Source organism: Diceros bicornis, chromosome 13 (assembly GCF_020826845.1).
Source record: "Diceros bicornis minor isolate mBicDic1 chromosome 13, mDicBic1.mat.cur, whole genome shotgun sequence".
NCBI lineage: Eukaryota > Metazoa > Chordata > Mammalia > Perissodactyla > Rhinocerotidae > Diceros > Diceros bicornis.
The window spans coordinates 47,687,050-47,704,229 of NC_080752.1; the positions used below are offsets into that span (position 1 = coordinate 47,687,050).

The 17,180-nt window shown below is 54.1% G+C and overlaps 1 protein-coding gene across 1 annotated transcript in view; it reads right to left on the minus strand.

The window, feature by feature from the left end:
* TRIM62 (tripartite motif containing 62) overlaps window positions 1–17,180 on the minus strand; it is a 31,320-nt gene that overhangs the window by 4,070 nt on the left and 10,070 nt on the right. Inside the window, exons 2-4 of the mRNA XM_058553595.1 lie at window positions 12,593–12,688; window positions 8,130–8,386; window positions 7,185–7,300 (exon numbers count right to left, since the gene is read on the minus strand). Of these exons, the coding sequence (XP_058409578.1) occupies window positions 7,185–7,300; window positions 8,130–8,386; window positions 12,593–12,688 (469 nt within the window). The remainder of the gene's footprint in view (window positions 1–7,184; window positions 7,301–8,129; window positions 8,387–12,592; window positions 12,689–17,180) is intronic.

Consider the following 17,180-nt stretch of genomic DNA (forward strand, 5'->3'; position numbering starts at 1 on the left):
CTGGCTTAGCAGGTCTGGCTGTCAGTCTCAGGAACTCCTGTCAAGGCCTCTGTTTACTCTTCCTCCCTAAGGAAGCTGAAGCCCAGCCAGAAGAAGGGGGAACCTGGAACTGGCCCTCCTGAGCCTGGATGACCATTTCCAGGCCACAGCAAGACAGAGGGGAGGCAAGACGAGAAGAAGGAATCCCGTCACAGTTCCTTCAAACGAAGAAAGGACTTCATCGGGCTCTCTGGTACTTTCCTTATCTAGTGGAGCAGGCCCATGATTACACCTGGCTGGAGAATTACCCACTACTTCAATCCCCTCTGTTGGCTGCGCACATGCACAGAAATAATGTCTCAGTGATGGCGACTGTCCCCAACAGGGAGCAACAGCCAGTCCCTGAACCGTGCTTCTGTTCATACATCCACTAACAAAGCTGACCGTTGACATATCAGGCTCCTTCCACGAGCTCTGTTCAGGAGCAAATTGATTTTGCATTTTATACTCTTCTTTCCTGCTCTTGGAACTCAGAGGGTTGTATGGAAACAATTAGCCCTGTGAATGGAGGGGTCAGTGGAAACACAATTCTCTACCCAGGGACACTGCAGAGGGGGAGCCATGAGAAGGAAGACACTGAATCAGTGGATGAACGTTTCACCCTGTCGTCTGACTGGTCACAGTGCGGCCTGTCAGAACTGGAAAGCGCCTGCTGCGTGGAATGTGGGAATTCCCACAGTGGGGTCAGGAGGTAAGGGGTGGAGGGGGGTGTAGGAAGCGTGTGTGTGTTGGGGGGTGGGGAGCTAGGAAGAGAAGAATCTAATCAGACACAGATGGGGCCACTCCGACTGGCCGTCGAATGTGGGTCATGCTCAAGCGTCCACAGCAGAGGGGCAGAGTAGGCACAACGCCAAGGTGCGGGTAGCAGAAGTTCTGAGTGCTACGTGGGAGACTGTGTCTGCCATCTGAGGTGCCCAGGATGATTTGAGGAGACAAGCAACAGGCAGAAACTGCGGCTCGGGGCAGAAGGACCAGGAGAAGACCAGCACGGGGGCAGGAGGGCTCAGCCCCAGACTCTTAAGCCTATGTAGGGCAACGTGAGCCGCTTCCGGTGCCACTGATGAGTGGGGAGGGCGCACTAGGAGGCAGCGAAGTGGGCTCTCAGTGGTTCTGAGGCTGGGCCAACAGAGATGAGCCTGCAGGAAGCAATTCTGACCACACTGAGTCCCAGCTCCGGGTCGGGTCGTGGACCCTTAGTGCTTGAAGCCCTGGAGGCTGGACGAGGGCAGGGCCTGCCACTCACTGGGTGGGCCTAGAGGCGGGCCTGCCACTCATTGGGCAGGACTGACAGTGGAGGCGGGACTATGGGAGGGGCCTGATCCACAGGGGGCAGGGTCCAACCTTCCAGGGGGCGGGGCTTGTTTTCTTATTAGGCAGAGGGCGTGGCCTGAGTCTTAGGAGGGTTTACAACCCAAAGAGTGGGCTGAGGTCCACCTCCAGGGCCTCCCAGATCATCATAAACAGAGGTCCTGTCTTCCTGCCTCCCTCCTGCTGTCCCCGAGGCTAGGGCTGGCAGGAGTAACAGCCTTCAGACCCGAGAGAGACCCAGACCTGGTGGCAACACCTGTTCCCCCTCAGAAGTGTCCCTGTGAAGGGCCTGGAAATCCCTCCACCCATCCTTTATCCTCAGGAGAGGTGACTGGCCCAGCGAAACAGATCCAGTCCCCTGGGGTTCACTATTTTACAGGTCAGAGCTCTTTTCTAGGTCCCAAGACACTGTTTTATAAAAACAAAAAGCAGGCATGAGGCAGCCCGTCTGGTCTCCAGGTGTGTTCTCCATCCATTTAAGGCTCTCTGAGATCTTGAGGTCAAAAGGCATTCAGGAAGGAGCTGGGGAGGCTCCGGAAATGTCTCCTGGCCATCATCGATCACACACTGCAGCGGCCCAAGCAGCAGAGAAACCCTCCCTGGGCACGGCCCAGTGCCATCACTGGGCAGCAAGTGGCTGGTGCCTCTTTGTTCTCAAAGACAGTGGCCTTGAGGCCTGACAGGCCTGGAAATACCATTAGCTCTTCCCTCTGGCTAGGGCTTTAAAAAATCTGGCCCCTCAGGGCTCCCACCTACTCAGGCCCTCTGCTGCACAGGGCTGGCTTTGGAAAAACATTTTCTCACCTCCCAGCTCATGGGACACCATAGCAGCCCCAGGAGCACAAATTATTGTACCCAGTTTTCAGAAGAGGAAACTGAGGCTCCAAAGAAGTGGCTTGCTCAAGGTGCCACTTGGGGTGGAAGCAGAGCTGGAACTTGAATGAAGCTCTTTCTACACCGTGTTCCCTCCCTCACATGGCCCCAGAAAGCCCGTTCAGCAAGACTGAGGGCCCATCTGATGATTCATGACAGTAACAAACAGGTATTGGGTACTCACTAAGTTCCAGGATGATTATCACAAATAAATAATTTTATTTAATTCTCACACCTGCCCATCTGTTTTACAGATGCAGAAACAGGCTCAGAGAGGGCAGCGATTTGCCCTGGGTCACACAGCTGGGCAGTAAACATGCCGGAACCCAAAATGATTGGCTTCAGATAAGCAGGGGGAGGCGAGAGAGCAGCCCAGGAGAGGGAGGGGGTAGGAGCAAAGGGAGCAGTGTCTGGTATCCTCGAGACAATGGTCACCTGACCTGCCTGGGGAGGAAGTCTGTGCCTGGGAGCTGGGGCGTCAAGCCAGGCAGATGGTGGAGGGTTTCCAGTGTCAGCTGAGGGGTGGGGTAGGGGGATGGGAGCGGGGGAGAGTGGGGGTTCCAGAGCAGGGGAGCGACAGGTGCTAACTGGCGTCACAGGTGACCCACTGGGAAGCCTGAGCTGGAGGGGGGCAGGCAGGAAGCTGCTAGAATCCATGGGCTAGGTCCCGGGGGGCACCTGCCCCCCATCTGGACATAAGGGCCTTGGTGCCGGCAGAGGAGCCAGAGTGACTTCACAGGCCCTACGGACAAAGAAAGGGGCCCGGCTAACTAGGTCACTGTTAGCCGAACTCCCCACGGGCCTCTGTCCTTGGCAGGATGTTCGGGGCTCAAGTACTGCTCCCTCAGCCCCTCTCCCACAGGCAGCTTCTCTGGGGGGGACGGTTCTCAGCTGGGGCAATGTGCTTCCCAGCGGACACTTGGCAATGTCTGGAGACATTTGTGGTCATCACACCAGGGATGCTGCTAAACATCCTACAAGCACAGGACAGCCCCCTACAACAAGGAATTATCCAGCCCCAAATGTCATTAGTGCTGAGGTTGAGGAACCCCGTCCTGGGGCCATCAGCAAGTCCCCACATGCATTTGCTCTCTTGTGAGGGAGGCAAGAAGGGGACACTAGCATCCCTATTTTACAGAGTTGGAAACTGGGGCTCAGAGGAGGAAGTGACTTGTCCAAGGAGGTGTAGCAAGTTCCTTCATTCAGAAAATATTTATTGAGCACCTACTTTATGGCACTATTCTAGTAGCAGAACTGAGACTAGGACTCATTCATTTCTTTATTTATTCATCAACAAACTTACTGTGCTGGCTGCTGGATATATAGCGATAGATCAGACCCAGACCTTGACCCCTCAGAACTCATGGTCTAATGACAGAGATAGCCATACAGACATTGACAAAACAGTGAGACCAGGAAAGCCCTACCTGGAGAAATCCAGGAAGCCCTCCCAGAGGAGGTGTTTATAAACTAAGATGCAAAGGAGAGTAGGAGTTAGTCATCAAAGATTGAGGTTTTTGTACAGGGTTCTAGGCAAAGGGAACAGCATGTGTAAAAGTGTGCAGGAGGGAGATAGGGCTCATTTAAGACCTGAAGATGGTTCAGCGTGGCTGCGTGCGATGTGGAGGGGAGAAGGAGAGAACGGCAGGCCCAGATCTCGTAGGGCTTTGACTGTCAGGCTGAGGTGCCTGGATTGCCTCTTTGAGCTGTGACAGGGATGTAGCAGGTGGCAGCTGAGACAGATAGAGCTCCTGAGACCATCCGCCTGAGGGGCCTCCCTGGGTCAGCGGCAGGGGAAGGAACAGGACCCTTGGACGTGCTTCTTGCCTCCTTCATTTATGCTGCTTCACCCACGTGTGGCCCTCGCCCTACTGGGTCCCAGTGTGGAGGTCCCTCCAAGGCTGGGAGCACACGGAGACCCCCACCCCATGAGGATAGCCCAGAGCCCCACCCAATCTGCTGGAAAATGGGCCCTTCCCCAAAACTACTGACCCGTTTGTCAGTGAGGGCACAGAGCCAGATTGAAGATGCTAGGAGGTGTCCCTTCACTTCCGTGAAATTGGTAATGACGTATCAAATGAGACCTTCTGTCACCTACGGGGGAGGCCCTTTCCCCACCTCTGTCCAGAATTCACACTCAGAGCTTGTCCTCAGCCCCTCTCCATCCCTACCCGGAAGGCCCAGTCTTGAACATCCTGAGATCATTCATGCCTCTGCAGTCCCCACCATCTGTGCAGTTCCCAACACTGGGGACTGTCTGGAGGCGCCTCCAGGCCCCACTCTTCCCTGAGTGGCAAAGCCCGCAGCTTTCAGTTCAAACATCACCTGTTCAGTGCTTTCCCGGCCCCTCCCCTGCCCCTTCCAGAGCCTCCTGTCGCCCCTCTGGGCTCCCATGGCAGTAAGTCCCTCGTCATAGCCCTTCTCCTGCTGGACTGTCAGGGTCTATTTACCTGTCTGTCTCCCTTGACCCCTGAAAGAGCCTCGAGTGACTTTCACTGTTTGTCGATGGACAGAATGAATCCGGACAGGTGGAAAGAGCTCCGACTGCTGTGTGACCTTGGGGAATCAGTGAGCCTCTCTGATCCTCGGTCTCCCCAGCAGCCTTCCTGGGTTGTTTGGGTCACAGAATGGCTGGTTAGCTTAGCAGGAAAGGGCACAGGCTCTGGGGTCTGACACATCTGGGTTTAAATCCTGTCTGTACCTTTTACAGGTTGTGACCCTGGACAAGTTCCTAACAGCTCAGTGCCTCAGTTTCCTCATCTTAAAAAATGAGGATAACAGTAGTGCCTACCTCTTAGGCAGCATTCCCCTCCATATCTTTGTCCCGCCTCTAAAGGACATCACACCTGACTCAGGAACACACAAAGTTCCCTGTCGCCAATAAGCTCGAATCTGATGGCTTTGTGGGTTGTGTGATTCCAGGAAGGCACTGGTTTCCCATCCAGGGTCTACTAACTCTACTGGACACCCACTCAGACTCTCTCCTCTCTCGGCGAACCTCCCATTTCCTCCTCTCGCCCGTCCTCACCTCACTGACGACCTTGGTTCCTACCTCGCTGGGAAAGGTGCAGCCATCACAAGAGAATTCCCACGAGCTCCCACTACCCGCCTCTGCTTCAGTGCCATTATTCTACCTTCTCTGGGCTCCCAGCACAGGCAGCAGCAGATCCCACTCCTGGAGTCACTCCGGCAGCTCTCTCCCCTTCATCCCCATTCTGCCTTCTTCTATGGATCTTTCCCATCACCCCACCAATATGCTGCTATTTCTTCTATCTTAAACAAACAGCTGCTACCACATTCTCTCTCCTTCCCTTAAATAACATTCCTCGAAAGCATTGTCTCCACTTCCTCTCCTCCATGCTCTCTTGGACGGCCTCAATCAGACTTTTGCCCCCATCACTCCACCAAAGCAGATATTGTCAAGGGCACCAGAGACCTCCGTGTTGCTGGACCTGGAGACCAGTCAGTTCTGGGCTCTCCCACACTTGGCTCGGCAGCCTTTGCCACCATTAGCCACTCTGTCCCCTTGGAAAGGCCTCTATTGGCTTCCAGGATATACCCAGGTTTCCCTCCCACTTCTCTGGTGGCTCCTTCTCCATCTCCTTGGCTGGGTGCCCCTCCCGCCCTTGACTTCTAGCAGTGCCAGGGCTCCAACTGTTAGAGCGGCCCTCTCTCTCTTCTGTCGACCCTCACTCCCAGGTGATCTCATCCGGGCGCATTAAATACCGTCCACATGCAGATCACACCCGCCCTGACCTTCCTCCTGTACCGCAGCCCTGTAAGTCCAGCGGCCTTCTCCACATCAGCACTGAGACATCTGATCCGCATCGCAAACCTCACGTGCACACAGCTCCATCCTTCTAGTCACCTCGGCCAAAACTGTCATCTTCTTTGTCTTCTTTCTCTCACATCTGTGATCTACTTAATTAGCAAATCCTATTGGCTCTCCCTTCAAAGTATAGCCTAAATCCCATCACCTCTCACCACCTCCACTCTGCTCCAAGCCACCATCACCTCTCACCTGGATTACTGCAGTAGTCTCCAACCCAGTTTCCCAGCCTCCACCCTCTACCCCCTTCATTCTATTCTCGACACAGTAGCCAGAGGGATCCTTTAGAAAATTAAGCCAGCTCATGTCACTTCACTGCCCCAAACCCTCCAACGGCTCCCATCCCAGACAGTGTAAAATTTAAAGTTCTCAGCCTACAGTCCCTCACGGTCTGGCCACTGCTACCTCCCCGACTCCTCACCTCCACTCTCCCTCTCACTCATTCCACTCCAGCCCCACTAGCCTCCTTACTGTTCTTTGAACATGCTGGGCTTGCTCCTGCCTTAGGGCCTTTGCACTTGCTACTCCCACAGGCAGGAACACTCTTCCCTCACATATCTACATGGCTCACTCTCCTTCTTCCTTTAGGTCTTTACTGCCATGTCTACTTCTCAGTCAGGTCTTATCACTGGATCCCCTGTCTAAAATCTCTACCCTACTTCAACCTCCCCAGCCCTCTTCCTTATCCTTTAGCCCCATCTAATAAACTATGTATTTTGCTGATTTACTTTGTTTTCTTTCTCTCTCACACCCCAGGATGTAAGATCCACGAGGGCAGGGATTTTTGCTGTTTTGCTCACTGCCATATCTCCAGCACCTAGAACAGTGTCTGGTGTGAGAGAGGTGCTCAATATACACCATACGTATAGAATGAATGAGTGAGCGGCCCAGGGCCTCAGTCTCTTCATCTGGAGAGTGGGTGCACTGATGGATCCTCTCTCACGGGGTTGTATGAGGATTCTCTGAGCTGAGTGACTGTGCAGGTGCCCAGCAAGGCCCTCTCCTCATCCCTCAGCCCTGACCCCAAGCTGTGTGTAGAGCAGGGGCCTGGGCTGGGACGTGACCCACCTGGCTCCGAGCCGTGATAACCTTGCCTCTTCCGGGGCCCTCTCGGTGGTGGGCGGCGGGGCCTTACCTGGGTGGATGTCCTGGAACAGAGACTTCCAGATGGTGTACTGCAGGGGGCCTGTGTACTTGGAGGTCGGGAAGTCTTCGTACGTCAGGTTGGTCTCGTGGATTTTCCCTTTGAGCCTGGAGGGGGCGCAAGAGAGCAGGCTGCACTGCGGGCCGCATTCCTGTCCCGGTACTGGGGGCCCTACAGCCACCTTCAGGGGGGCTGACAAAGGGTGAGGTCACGCCTGTGAAGTCTGCCACACCAGATTCAGGCTCTCTAGCTTTCCCTTCAGTGTCCTCATCTTCAAAATGGGTCCCGTGATAGCACCTGCCTTCCTGCCTCATTGTGAGGACTGCACGGTATAACGTGCGTACAGTGCTTAGCACAGGGCTTGGCTCACGGTCAACACCAAATGCATGCTGTTAACTATCAGTATTGAGCATCAACCAACCAATGATAAAGCGCTATTATTATTAAAGGCGCTATGGGACCAGAGAGACCTGCGCTGGAATCCTGGCTCCCCCACATCCTAGATGAGGGGCCTTGGCCAAGTGGTCTAGCTTCTCTGGGCCTCAGTTTCTACATGTGTGAATGAGGATGACAGTCGTAACTACCTCCAAGGGGGCTAGTCGGGTTACAATAATATAAATATTATTATTTATCATATATCATACCAACGTTATTATAAATAATATATAATATAAATAATACATATTTGCAATACAATATATTATATCATAATTCAAGTAATATACTATGTGACTATAAATATTATATATATAATAATATAAACACATAAAGCCTTTAGCCCAGGCTCTGGCTCATAGCAGACGTCCTGTAAACGTCTGATGAAGATTTGCGCGAATGAAATCTCTGCTAACCACCCACCTGCCTCCATTCCCACCACCCCGCAGGGCCAGGGAGGGGAGATCCGCCAGGGAAGGCCCCTGGCAGGCGAGCACGTACCGCTCAGACAGGGAGGCCACCCCGGCCAGGAAGGTGTGCCGGTCGGTTTCCGCCAGGCGCTCCTGCAGGATCTGGGCCCCCTCCTGCACCTTGCGCAGCTGCTGGCTGTAGCGCTGGACTTTCTGCTCGATGTCGGTCAGCGTGCGGGCCGTGTCGGCCTCCAGCTCCTCCAGCATGGCCTTCTGCCGCTCGCGCAGCAGCCGGTGCAGCCGCTCGAAGGCCTCGCCGATGGTGGTCCGCAGGCTTTTGGTGGAAGACTGTGGGGACAGTCAGCAGGGGTTATGGCAGGGAGAGCAGATCTGGCGATCCCCGGGTGAGAGGAGGAAACCAAGAGCTGTGGCATGCCAAGAGGAAAGGGTGGAAAAGGACACGCTTGGTGGGGGAATGGCACACGCGTGCAAAAGCATGGTGTCATGAAAGGACTGGCGTGGCCAGGGACAGCAGATAGTCCCTTGTGCCCTGTTAGGAAACTAATGAAATGGTCCGGGTGAGACAATGGGGCTTGAGCGAGAGGAGCAGCAGAGGGACACGGCTTGAAAGACATTTAGAGGGTAGCCTCATTGCCCCTGGTGACTGACTGGCTGTAGGGGTGCAGGAGAGAAAAGTGTGAGGATGCTGCCCAGATTTCTGGAACAAGAGCTGGAGGTTAAAGCCACTATCAGAGGAGGCAAGCGTGGACTCGCGTGGTTCTCTCTGCCCCTGCGGGGACTGCCAGGCCCAGAAGGGGCTGAGTGGTGAAGGGCACAGGCTTCGGTGCCCAACAGTCTGGGTAAGAATCCTAGCTCTGGGTCTCCCGCTGTGGCAGCCTCGGCCGCCTAACACCTCTGAAGCTTAGTTTTCTCATCTGTGACAAGGTAACCCAACTACACTGCAGGGTCACGGTGAAGATTAAATGAGGGAATGTTCACAAAACGCAGGGCATCGTCTGAGGTGCAGAGAAAGAGCTTGGTTATTAAAAGCCATCAATTCTAACAGGCACGTCCTGGAAGTCTTCACGGAGAGATGGCTTCTGAGCCAGGGCCTGAAGGATGGGCAGGGTGTCAGCTGGGGGTGAGCGGAACAGGCAGAGGGAACAGCATGAGTCAGGATGGCCCAGGTTACAGAAGCGCGGCCAGGCGGCAGCAGCGTGTGGGGCCTGCCTCTGCAATTTTACTTTGTGGGCTTCTGGCTGGGAGTTCATGAAGTCAGGGACCCCGCTGTGTTCAGTGCCCAGGGCTCTGTGGGAGGCTTGACAAAGGCTCAATTAGGGCCTGCTCCCCGCCCCCCCATCCGTCGTCCCGGCTGCCGGCCTGCAGGAAGAGCTGTTGGCAGTGGGCCAGACTCCCTGCGCATGCCCACCCAGAGCGCCAGGCAGACAAAGGGGGTGGGGGAGAGACTGGGGATGAACAACCAGGCTGCCTGTGGCCTCCGCGAGCCCCTCACCCAGGGAGGGCTGAGGCTCCTGCAATGGGAGGTCACAGATGGGGAAGACGGGGCCTGCCCTTCCTGTATCATCTGCCACTGTCCCCCAAAGGCCCCCAGACCCCAGGGCCACCCCTCTGGCTCCTCCTCGACCACTCTGCAGCAGTGTTTGGCCCTCTGGCCCCTCTCTACTAATTGAAAATTCTGGTTTGCGTCCCACCTCTGTGGCTGTTCCCTCTCTGCCATTCATGTTCCAGGCTAGCTCCTCCCATCCTCACCCTGCCTGGCCTCCCTCATCGTCAACTCCCACTGCTTTGAGGATGGCTCCCTATCGGCAGCCTTGCATGTGTCCTGAGCACCACGCTCTTCTTTCCAACTGCCCCCTCCACACGTCCCCCTGGGGTCCCACAGGCCCTCCAGCTCACTCAGTCCACGAGACAACTCCATGTCTTGGCCAACAAACTCGCTGCCAGAGTGATCCTTCTAATGCGCAAACGGTCTCAGCCCATCCCGCGTTTAGGAACCTTTCTTCGTTCTTTAACAACTAATAAAATGCCTAATTCCTTAGCCTGGCACTCAAAGTCCTCAATCTGATCCCAACTACCTCCCTAGTGCCACTGTATTGTAATTCTACCTGTCTAGAATGACATCCCCCACCCCCACCCCAAACAAACCCTTTATTCAACTGGCAAACTCCTACTCATCCTGCAAGACCCAGATTGAAAGCTACCTCCTCTGTAACACCTTTCCTAACTTTTTCAGGCAGGTAAATAGTTAAACGTTCCCAGAGCATTTTGTAAATACTCTTGATACACTGTCACACATTTTATGTGGCTCCCTGGCTAATGGATGAAGCCCTCCTGGGTAGGAATGCCATCTTCCTCAGCCCTGCACCTGCCGTGCCCATCCCAAGGCCTGGCACAAGGCTGGCAGAAAGGAACTGCTTGAAAGGAGAAGGAGGGAAGGGTCTTGCCCAAGACTGCTCTGCAGAGATGGGTGCAGACTCCATCTTCTTTCCAGGGTGGGGGCCCACTGTCCGCAGGACCAAGTATGTCCCCGACATGTCCTCTGGACCTACCGGCTTGCTGACCACAAGGCCCTAGATCTTGCTGAGGATCCCAGCATGAGGCTGGAATATGCACTAGGTTATCACAGGACTGGACAGTACGTTCCTAATTAGCCACTTATTAGCTGCAGGGCCTCAGGCTGGTCCCTCAAACTCTCTGTACCTCAGTTTCCTTGCCAATAAAATGGAGATAACAACAGTCCCTACCCCAAAAGGTGTTTTTCCCCCTACTCATTTGTTCTTACAACTATTTATTGTGTAGGAGGCACCGTGCTAGGTTCTGGGGAGTCCCGCCCTCACGGAGGTGACATTCCGTGGGGTTCAGCAAGACCATGCATGGGAAACACATTCTTAGCACAGAGAAAGGTTCAGCTCAGGTGGTGTGGCCCATTTACTATAGTTCTTTCTAGGGCAGAGTCACCCCCATCCCACCCCCAATCCCTTTGGTACCGAGGCTGGGAAAGCAGCCCCCACCCCAGCCCGCCACATCCCTGGGAACACACTGGAGCTTGGAGGAGCTGGGCCATTTCAGAAAATCACCCTGCCAAGAATGCGTCACTCCGTCAGGGCCGACCAAGGAAAACACTGGGCCGGGGAGGGAGATCAGACAGGCCCTCAGGCCGGGCCATTGGAGGGGCAGGCGCTGCAGGAAAGCCGAGTCAGGCACCAGGTGAAATACGACCTCCAAAGCATTCGTAGGCATTTCTTGTATAAACACCCCAGTCCAGACAGGAAGCAGGGCTCAGGAACTGGAGGGGGAGGCGGCCCCACAGGACCCCCCAGAGGCAGACAGATGGACAGGAAAGCAGGGGAGGAAGAGGTCAGTGGAGAAAAACAATGGGGGGTGGAGAAAAGGGAATGCTAGGGAGAAGAAACAGACCATAATATTCCCCTCTCATCCAGATAGAGGCTTCCATTTGCTTCTCTTCACCTCAGAGGGTGCCGAGTCACCAGGAAGATGGGGAAACTGAGGCTGTGAGAAGCAAATAGCCAGAAACCTGTGACTGTTTCTCATCTGGCGCCCGCTGAGGGTCCTACCCAGAGGCACTCCAGAATGTTCTCTGAAGAAATGTTTGTCATGACCTCCCTGAGACCCCACACGGGTTGGTGGCTGAGCTGGGGCACAAATCTGGATCTCCACTGGCCTCTCTGGGCCCCAGGGTGACCTCCAGAGACCCAGAGCATTCCTAAGGCTCTGCTCCAGCTGCTGCTGGCCAAGCACCCTGCTAACACGTGGAGCCAGTCTGAAATCTCCGCAGAGCTGAGCAGCCGGGCCTGGGTCCCCAGTTCTTGGTCCCAGTAAGACAGGGCAGAAATCAGAGCAAGGCTTCTCCAGTTAGTAAGATGTCTGTGGCGGGGACTTACAGGGAGCCCCTTGAAAGTGCGCTAGGAACCACCACTTCACGGCTGGAAGGAGCCTGGCAGGGCCCCCACGGTCGAGATGGGAAGACTGAGGGCCCAGAAAAGTATGCAGTTTACCCAAAGTCACACAGCGGGGTAGTGGCTAGATCAGAACCTGTGCTTTCCTCGCGGGTCAAGAAAAAAGGCTTTTCTTTTCAAACCATGGTAGCCAGAGAGCGCAGGGTTTGGCCCTACTTTTCAGAGTCCATATCCCATGGCCTGAGCTTAAGACGAGAGATGATACCAGGGCTGGGCCACAAACCATCAGGAGGGTGGGCTCCTCGAGCAAGGAGTGTGTTTAATAAGGAGAGACGAAAGAGAGACTTGGTACATCCTCCCAGCCCTGCAGGATGCCAGGGTTCCGGAGGGTCTCTGTTCCTACCTCAGTTTCCACCCAGAGCTGGAAGGGAGAAAGGGCCCCACCCGTGTTTTGGCACTAGCCCAAATCCTTGCCCTCTGTCCCCTTGGCGTGGGACCCGCCCCACTCACCTTCACGAAGCCCCAGCCTCGGCTCCACCCCCAGCAGCCCCACCCCCAGCAGGCCCCGCCCCCTTCTTCCTAGCGGGCCCCGCCCCCGCGCCCAGGGCAGGCTCACCTTGGTCTCCGCCAGCTGTCGCTTGAGCAGCTGCAGCGCCTCTGTGTGCTCCCGCTCGCTGTCCTGAAGGGCCTGAAGCTGCTCCTTCAGCTCCCTCTGGAACAACACAAGGCCGGGATGGGGCACTCCGTGGCGATGCGGTGCCCAGGCCTGGCGGCTGCCGGTGCACCCCACAACCTGGCCCAGCACCTCCTCCCGTCACAGCTCAACCACCACCAAGTCCTGAAGGTCTGGCTCCTAAGTACCTCTCATCTTTTCATCCTTCATCTGGAGTTTTGTGTCCTAGGAGCTCTGGTCTCCCTGTCTCCAATCCATCTCCGCATGCGCTCTGCCCCACCCTGATCTGCTGCCCGGGACTCCTTGCTGAGAATCCTCCGATGGGAACCAAGGCTGTACCACTGTCCATCGCAATGACAAACTGCCAGCATTCCCTGAGCCCTTCCAGTGGGCTAGGCACTGTTCTCAGCCCTTTGCTGGTATCGGTTCATTTGATCCTCTCAATAACCCCAAGGTAAGCACTATTATTATCCTCATTTTCAGATGGAGAAACCAGTCTAGACAGGTCAAGAAACTGGCCCCAAAGGATACAGCTAAGCATGTCAGGCTAAGGCCAGAATTGGAACTCAGGCAGTCTGGTTCTGGAGACCATGACTTGACACCAGATGACACGTTTTCTGCCATGATGACACCAATGAACAACGACAACAAAAATCCATGACAGACAACATATAGTTCTGAATGAGGACAGGGTCAGTATGACTGAGTTTTCCTTTGCTTCAGGTTCCAACACACCTCAACATGGCACTGCTAATGATCGTGTCTTTATTTAAAAATTTGATACTTCATTCATCCTGAGATTTTTTTGCATTAGTTTTGACTTTTAACAATTGCTTTAAATATTCATCTCGATGACTGAGTTTTGGGGTGCCTGCTTCAATCTTGCACCTGAAGCAAGCACCTCACTCCCTCACCCTAGTCCCATCCCTGTCCCCACCATCCTTGTCCCCTCACTCCCATCCAGCCAAAGTGCCCTTCTCTTCCTCCGTCACTCTGGGCTTGTGTCAGCCTCGTGACTTGGCACTTGCTGTTCCTCTGGCTGGTGCGCTCCACTCTCCGATTTTCTCTCGGTGATAGCTTTGTATTATTAATGTATCAACTCAGATGCTGCCTCTCAGAGAGGTCTTGCCTGACCACCCCAGGTACAGTAGCATCCCTTGCACCCTGTGTCACATGACCTGTTTCATGATCTTCACAGCACCTTCCGCCATTTCTGAGATGATCTTGCTCATTTATTTGGTGGTGTGTTTATTGCTCGTCTCCTCCACTAAAAGGTGAATGTCATGAGGGCAGGTATCTTGTCTGGCTTGTTCATTGTTCTATCCCCAGTGCCTACAATAGTGCTTAGCACACAGTAGGGCCTCCATAATTATTTGTCAAATGAAGGAATGGGTGTGGAGGCGGGTGTCCCCTAGTACAGGGTCCAGCGGTCTGCACTTATGGGGCATTTGGCCCATAGTATCATAGCTAGTTGTTCCGTCTGTCCTTCCTCCATCCCCATACTAGCCCATGAGTCCTCCAGGGTGGGCCCCTACTGTTCCCTCTCCACATCCCCTGCTCCCATCAACGGCCCAGCACTGAGATGGGGCTCAAGGAAGTTTGTGAATGAATTTCCATGGAAACGGCCTCTGAGCAGGGCCTGGGTTCCCCAGTCAGCCTGGGCTGTGAGTGATGCCAGGGAGCTGACTTACCTGTTCACTCACCTCCCACCCACTTATTCATCCGTCGGAGCAGGGAGGGCCCTCAGAAGACATCTAGTCCGACTAATTTTATAGACTAGGTAGCAACCTGGGAAAATGGTCATGATGACATGCGAAGGGAAGAACGCAGAAAACAAAATTATCTTTGCTTACTATCCCTTATTCATGCCACGAATATTTATTGAAGAACTATTATGTACCAGGCACTGTTGAGGCACCGGGGGTATGGTAGAGAACCAGACAGACACAGTCCTTGCCTATAGGAATCTTCCAGTCTAGTGGGGAAGACAGATAGTAAACAAGGACAATAAGAAAAGAACCAGATAATTACTGATTATAGTCTGTGCTCTAGAGAAAATAATGCAGTGTGGGATGGACAGGGAATTTAGGTAGGGTGGTCAGGGAAGGCTTCTCTGAGGAGGTAACACCTGAGATGACAGCTGAAGGATGAGGAGGAGCCAGCCGTGAAAATAAGAGTTAGATAGAAACAGAAGAATAGCTTGTTTTGTGCGAGTAGAGAGCCTGCATAGACAGAATGATTGGAGCTCTGGTTGCCATCTCAGGCCATATGGCAACCATAAGGACGGAAGTCACAATCTAAAACCAGGGAAGTAGAAGCAAGGAGCCCGGGTCCCTGATTAACTGGGGTAGCCACACCATCAGTGGACTCAGTTATGTGCTAGGAGGCTTAGCCTTCTGGGGGAAATAAAAGCCCTAATTTATAGTGTTTGCCAATTTCCGTGGTATAAGTGCTCCCACCAAAGATGATTTCAAGCTATCAACGTGAGGTCACTAGACACAGAGCTGGGAAGAGATTTGCACAATCAGCTCAGTGACCAGGGCAAGCTGGCCAGCACAGCACGCCCTGGAGTCCTTTCCTATAGACTTGTTTTACATGAGAGAGAAATACACCCCCATTGAATTTCAGCTACTTGAGTCAGGTCTCTATTACTAACAGCTGAAAGTCATTCCTAATGGATTCACGTGCATCTGGGTCATTGGAGCAGACGAACCTTGTTCACCGAGGAATGCAGAATGACTGCTCCTCAGCCGTCCCTGATGGCCTGGGGTCTGTCCAGCTTGGGACACAGTGTGGCTAAGACGCAGATGTTTGAGGCGATGGGCCAAGTGCTACAATCCTCCCCCTTGGTGGTCCTCATGGGTCCATGAAAGACCCAGCCACCAGGCAGCTCTTCTGATTCTCTGAGAAAACTGCCCTGGAGGCCGCGTTCCTCACATTGCACAGAGCACCCAAGGGACTTGGACCAATTCCTCCTTGCTTTCAAGGCCAGGGAACAAGGAGAGCAGGCCTGCCTGTTCCTCCTGGGCTCTGGAAGCAATGGAACACGCATTTGCCCGTTCCACAAACGTGCTGAGGCCTCCTTGGGCCCCACCTGGTGCTGTGTCAGCGACAGGGATGAGGGACAACACGTCCCAACCTGTGATGCCTCAGGAGGGGTGCAGACAAGTTGGGAGGAAGACAGAGACACAGACATTAACATCAGTGAATGCTGGAAGAGTGTTAGGGGGTCCCAAACCTGCTCCTCCTCCCATGTTCCCCATCTCTGTGAAGGGCACCCCCAGCCCCCACCGCCATCCAAGCCAGAAATCTGGGAGTCATCCTTGTCACTGTCCCCCCACCAATCCAATCGGTCATCAAGTTCACCCTGGAATTTGTTCTCTCCTCTCTACACCCACTGCCCCTGGCTTGGGTTTCATCACTTCTTTTCTGGACTGTGGCCCCAGGTTCCTCTTTGCCTCTCACACTCCAAGTGCCCCACAGAGCAGGTGGAATAATTGTTCTAAGGGAGAGATCTGTCCATGCATCTGTCGGCCCCCCTCGCCCCCTGTAGGATTTCACATTATCTAGGAAGAAAAGGAAGCGCCAGGCCCTTCACCACTGGCCCCAAACTTCTCCAGCCTTATCTCTTGGTCCAGACCTACACTGTCCAATATGGTAGCCACCAGCCACTGCTTTTAAATTAAAATGAATTAAAACTAAATAAAATTGAAAATTCCATTCCTCAGTTGTACCAACTGGACTCAGCTGCACATTTCAGGTGCTCAATAGCCACATGCGACGAGTGGCTACTGCACCAGACACACAGATGCAGAACACTTCCATTATCCCAGAAGGTTCTATTGGACAGTGCTACTCCAGACACACTAAGCATCTTGCAGTGCTCTCCTCCAGGCCTTTGCACATGCTATTCCCTTTGTCTGGAATGCTCACCCACATGTTTTTCTCCACTTGTTAGACTCAAACTCATCTCTTAAGACCTCGATCAAATGTCACCTCCATATCCCAAACTCTCCATGCTGCCCTCAGACACTGCATATGGCACACTGCATTTTAATTGCAAGGTTACTTGTCAGTCTCCCCCACGAGATTGTGGGCTCTGATGGCAGGGACTGAGTCTGATAGATTTTCACACTCTCAGTACCTAGGAAGGGCCAGGCAAACAGTGACCTCCGTAAGAGTCTGCAGAATAAATCAGCCCAGGGAAGAGGCTGGGCTGGGTCAGAGCTCACCTCTGAAAGGGAGGGAGGGCAGAGAGGGCCCCAAGCAGCTCCCTGCAGGAGGGCTACCCAGCCTGAGGGAACAGCTAACTTGGGAAAACCAAACCCTATAACCCACAGAGCAGGACTGGGAGGCAGCCTGAGCTCTGTCTCCTCCTTCCCCCATCCCCCAGGGTCTCCTTCCAGGCCTGGGATCAGACAGACCTGGGTGAGGAGGCTGGCTCTGCTACCCACTAGCTGTGTAACCTTGCACCCTAACCTCTCTGTGCCCCAGTCCCTCATCTGTGAAATGAGGATAACAATACCTCCTA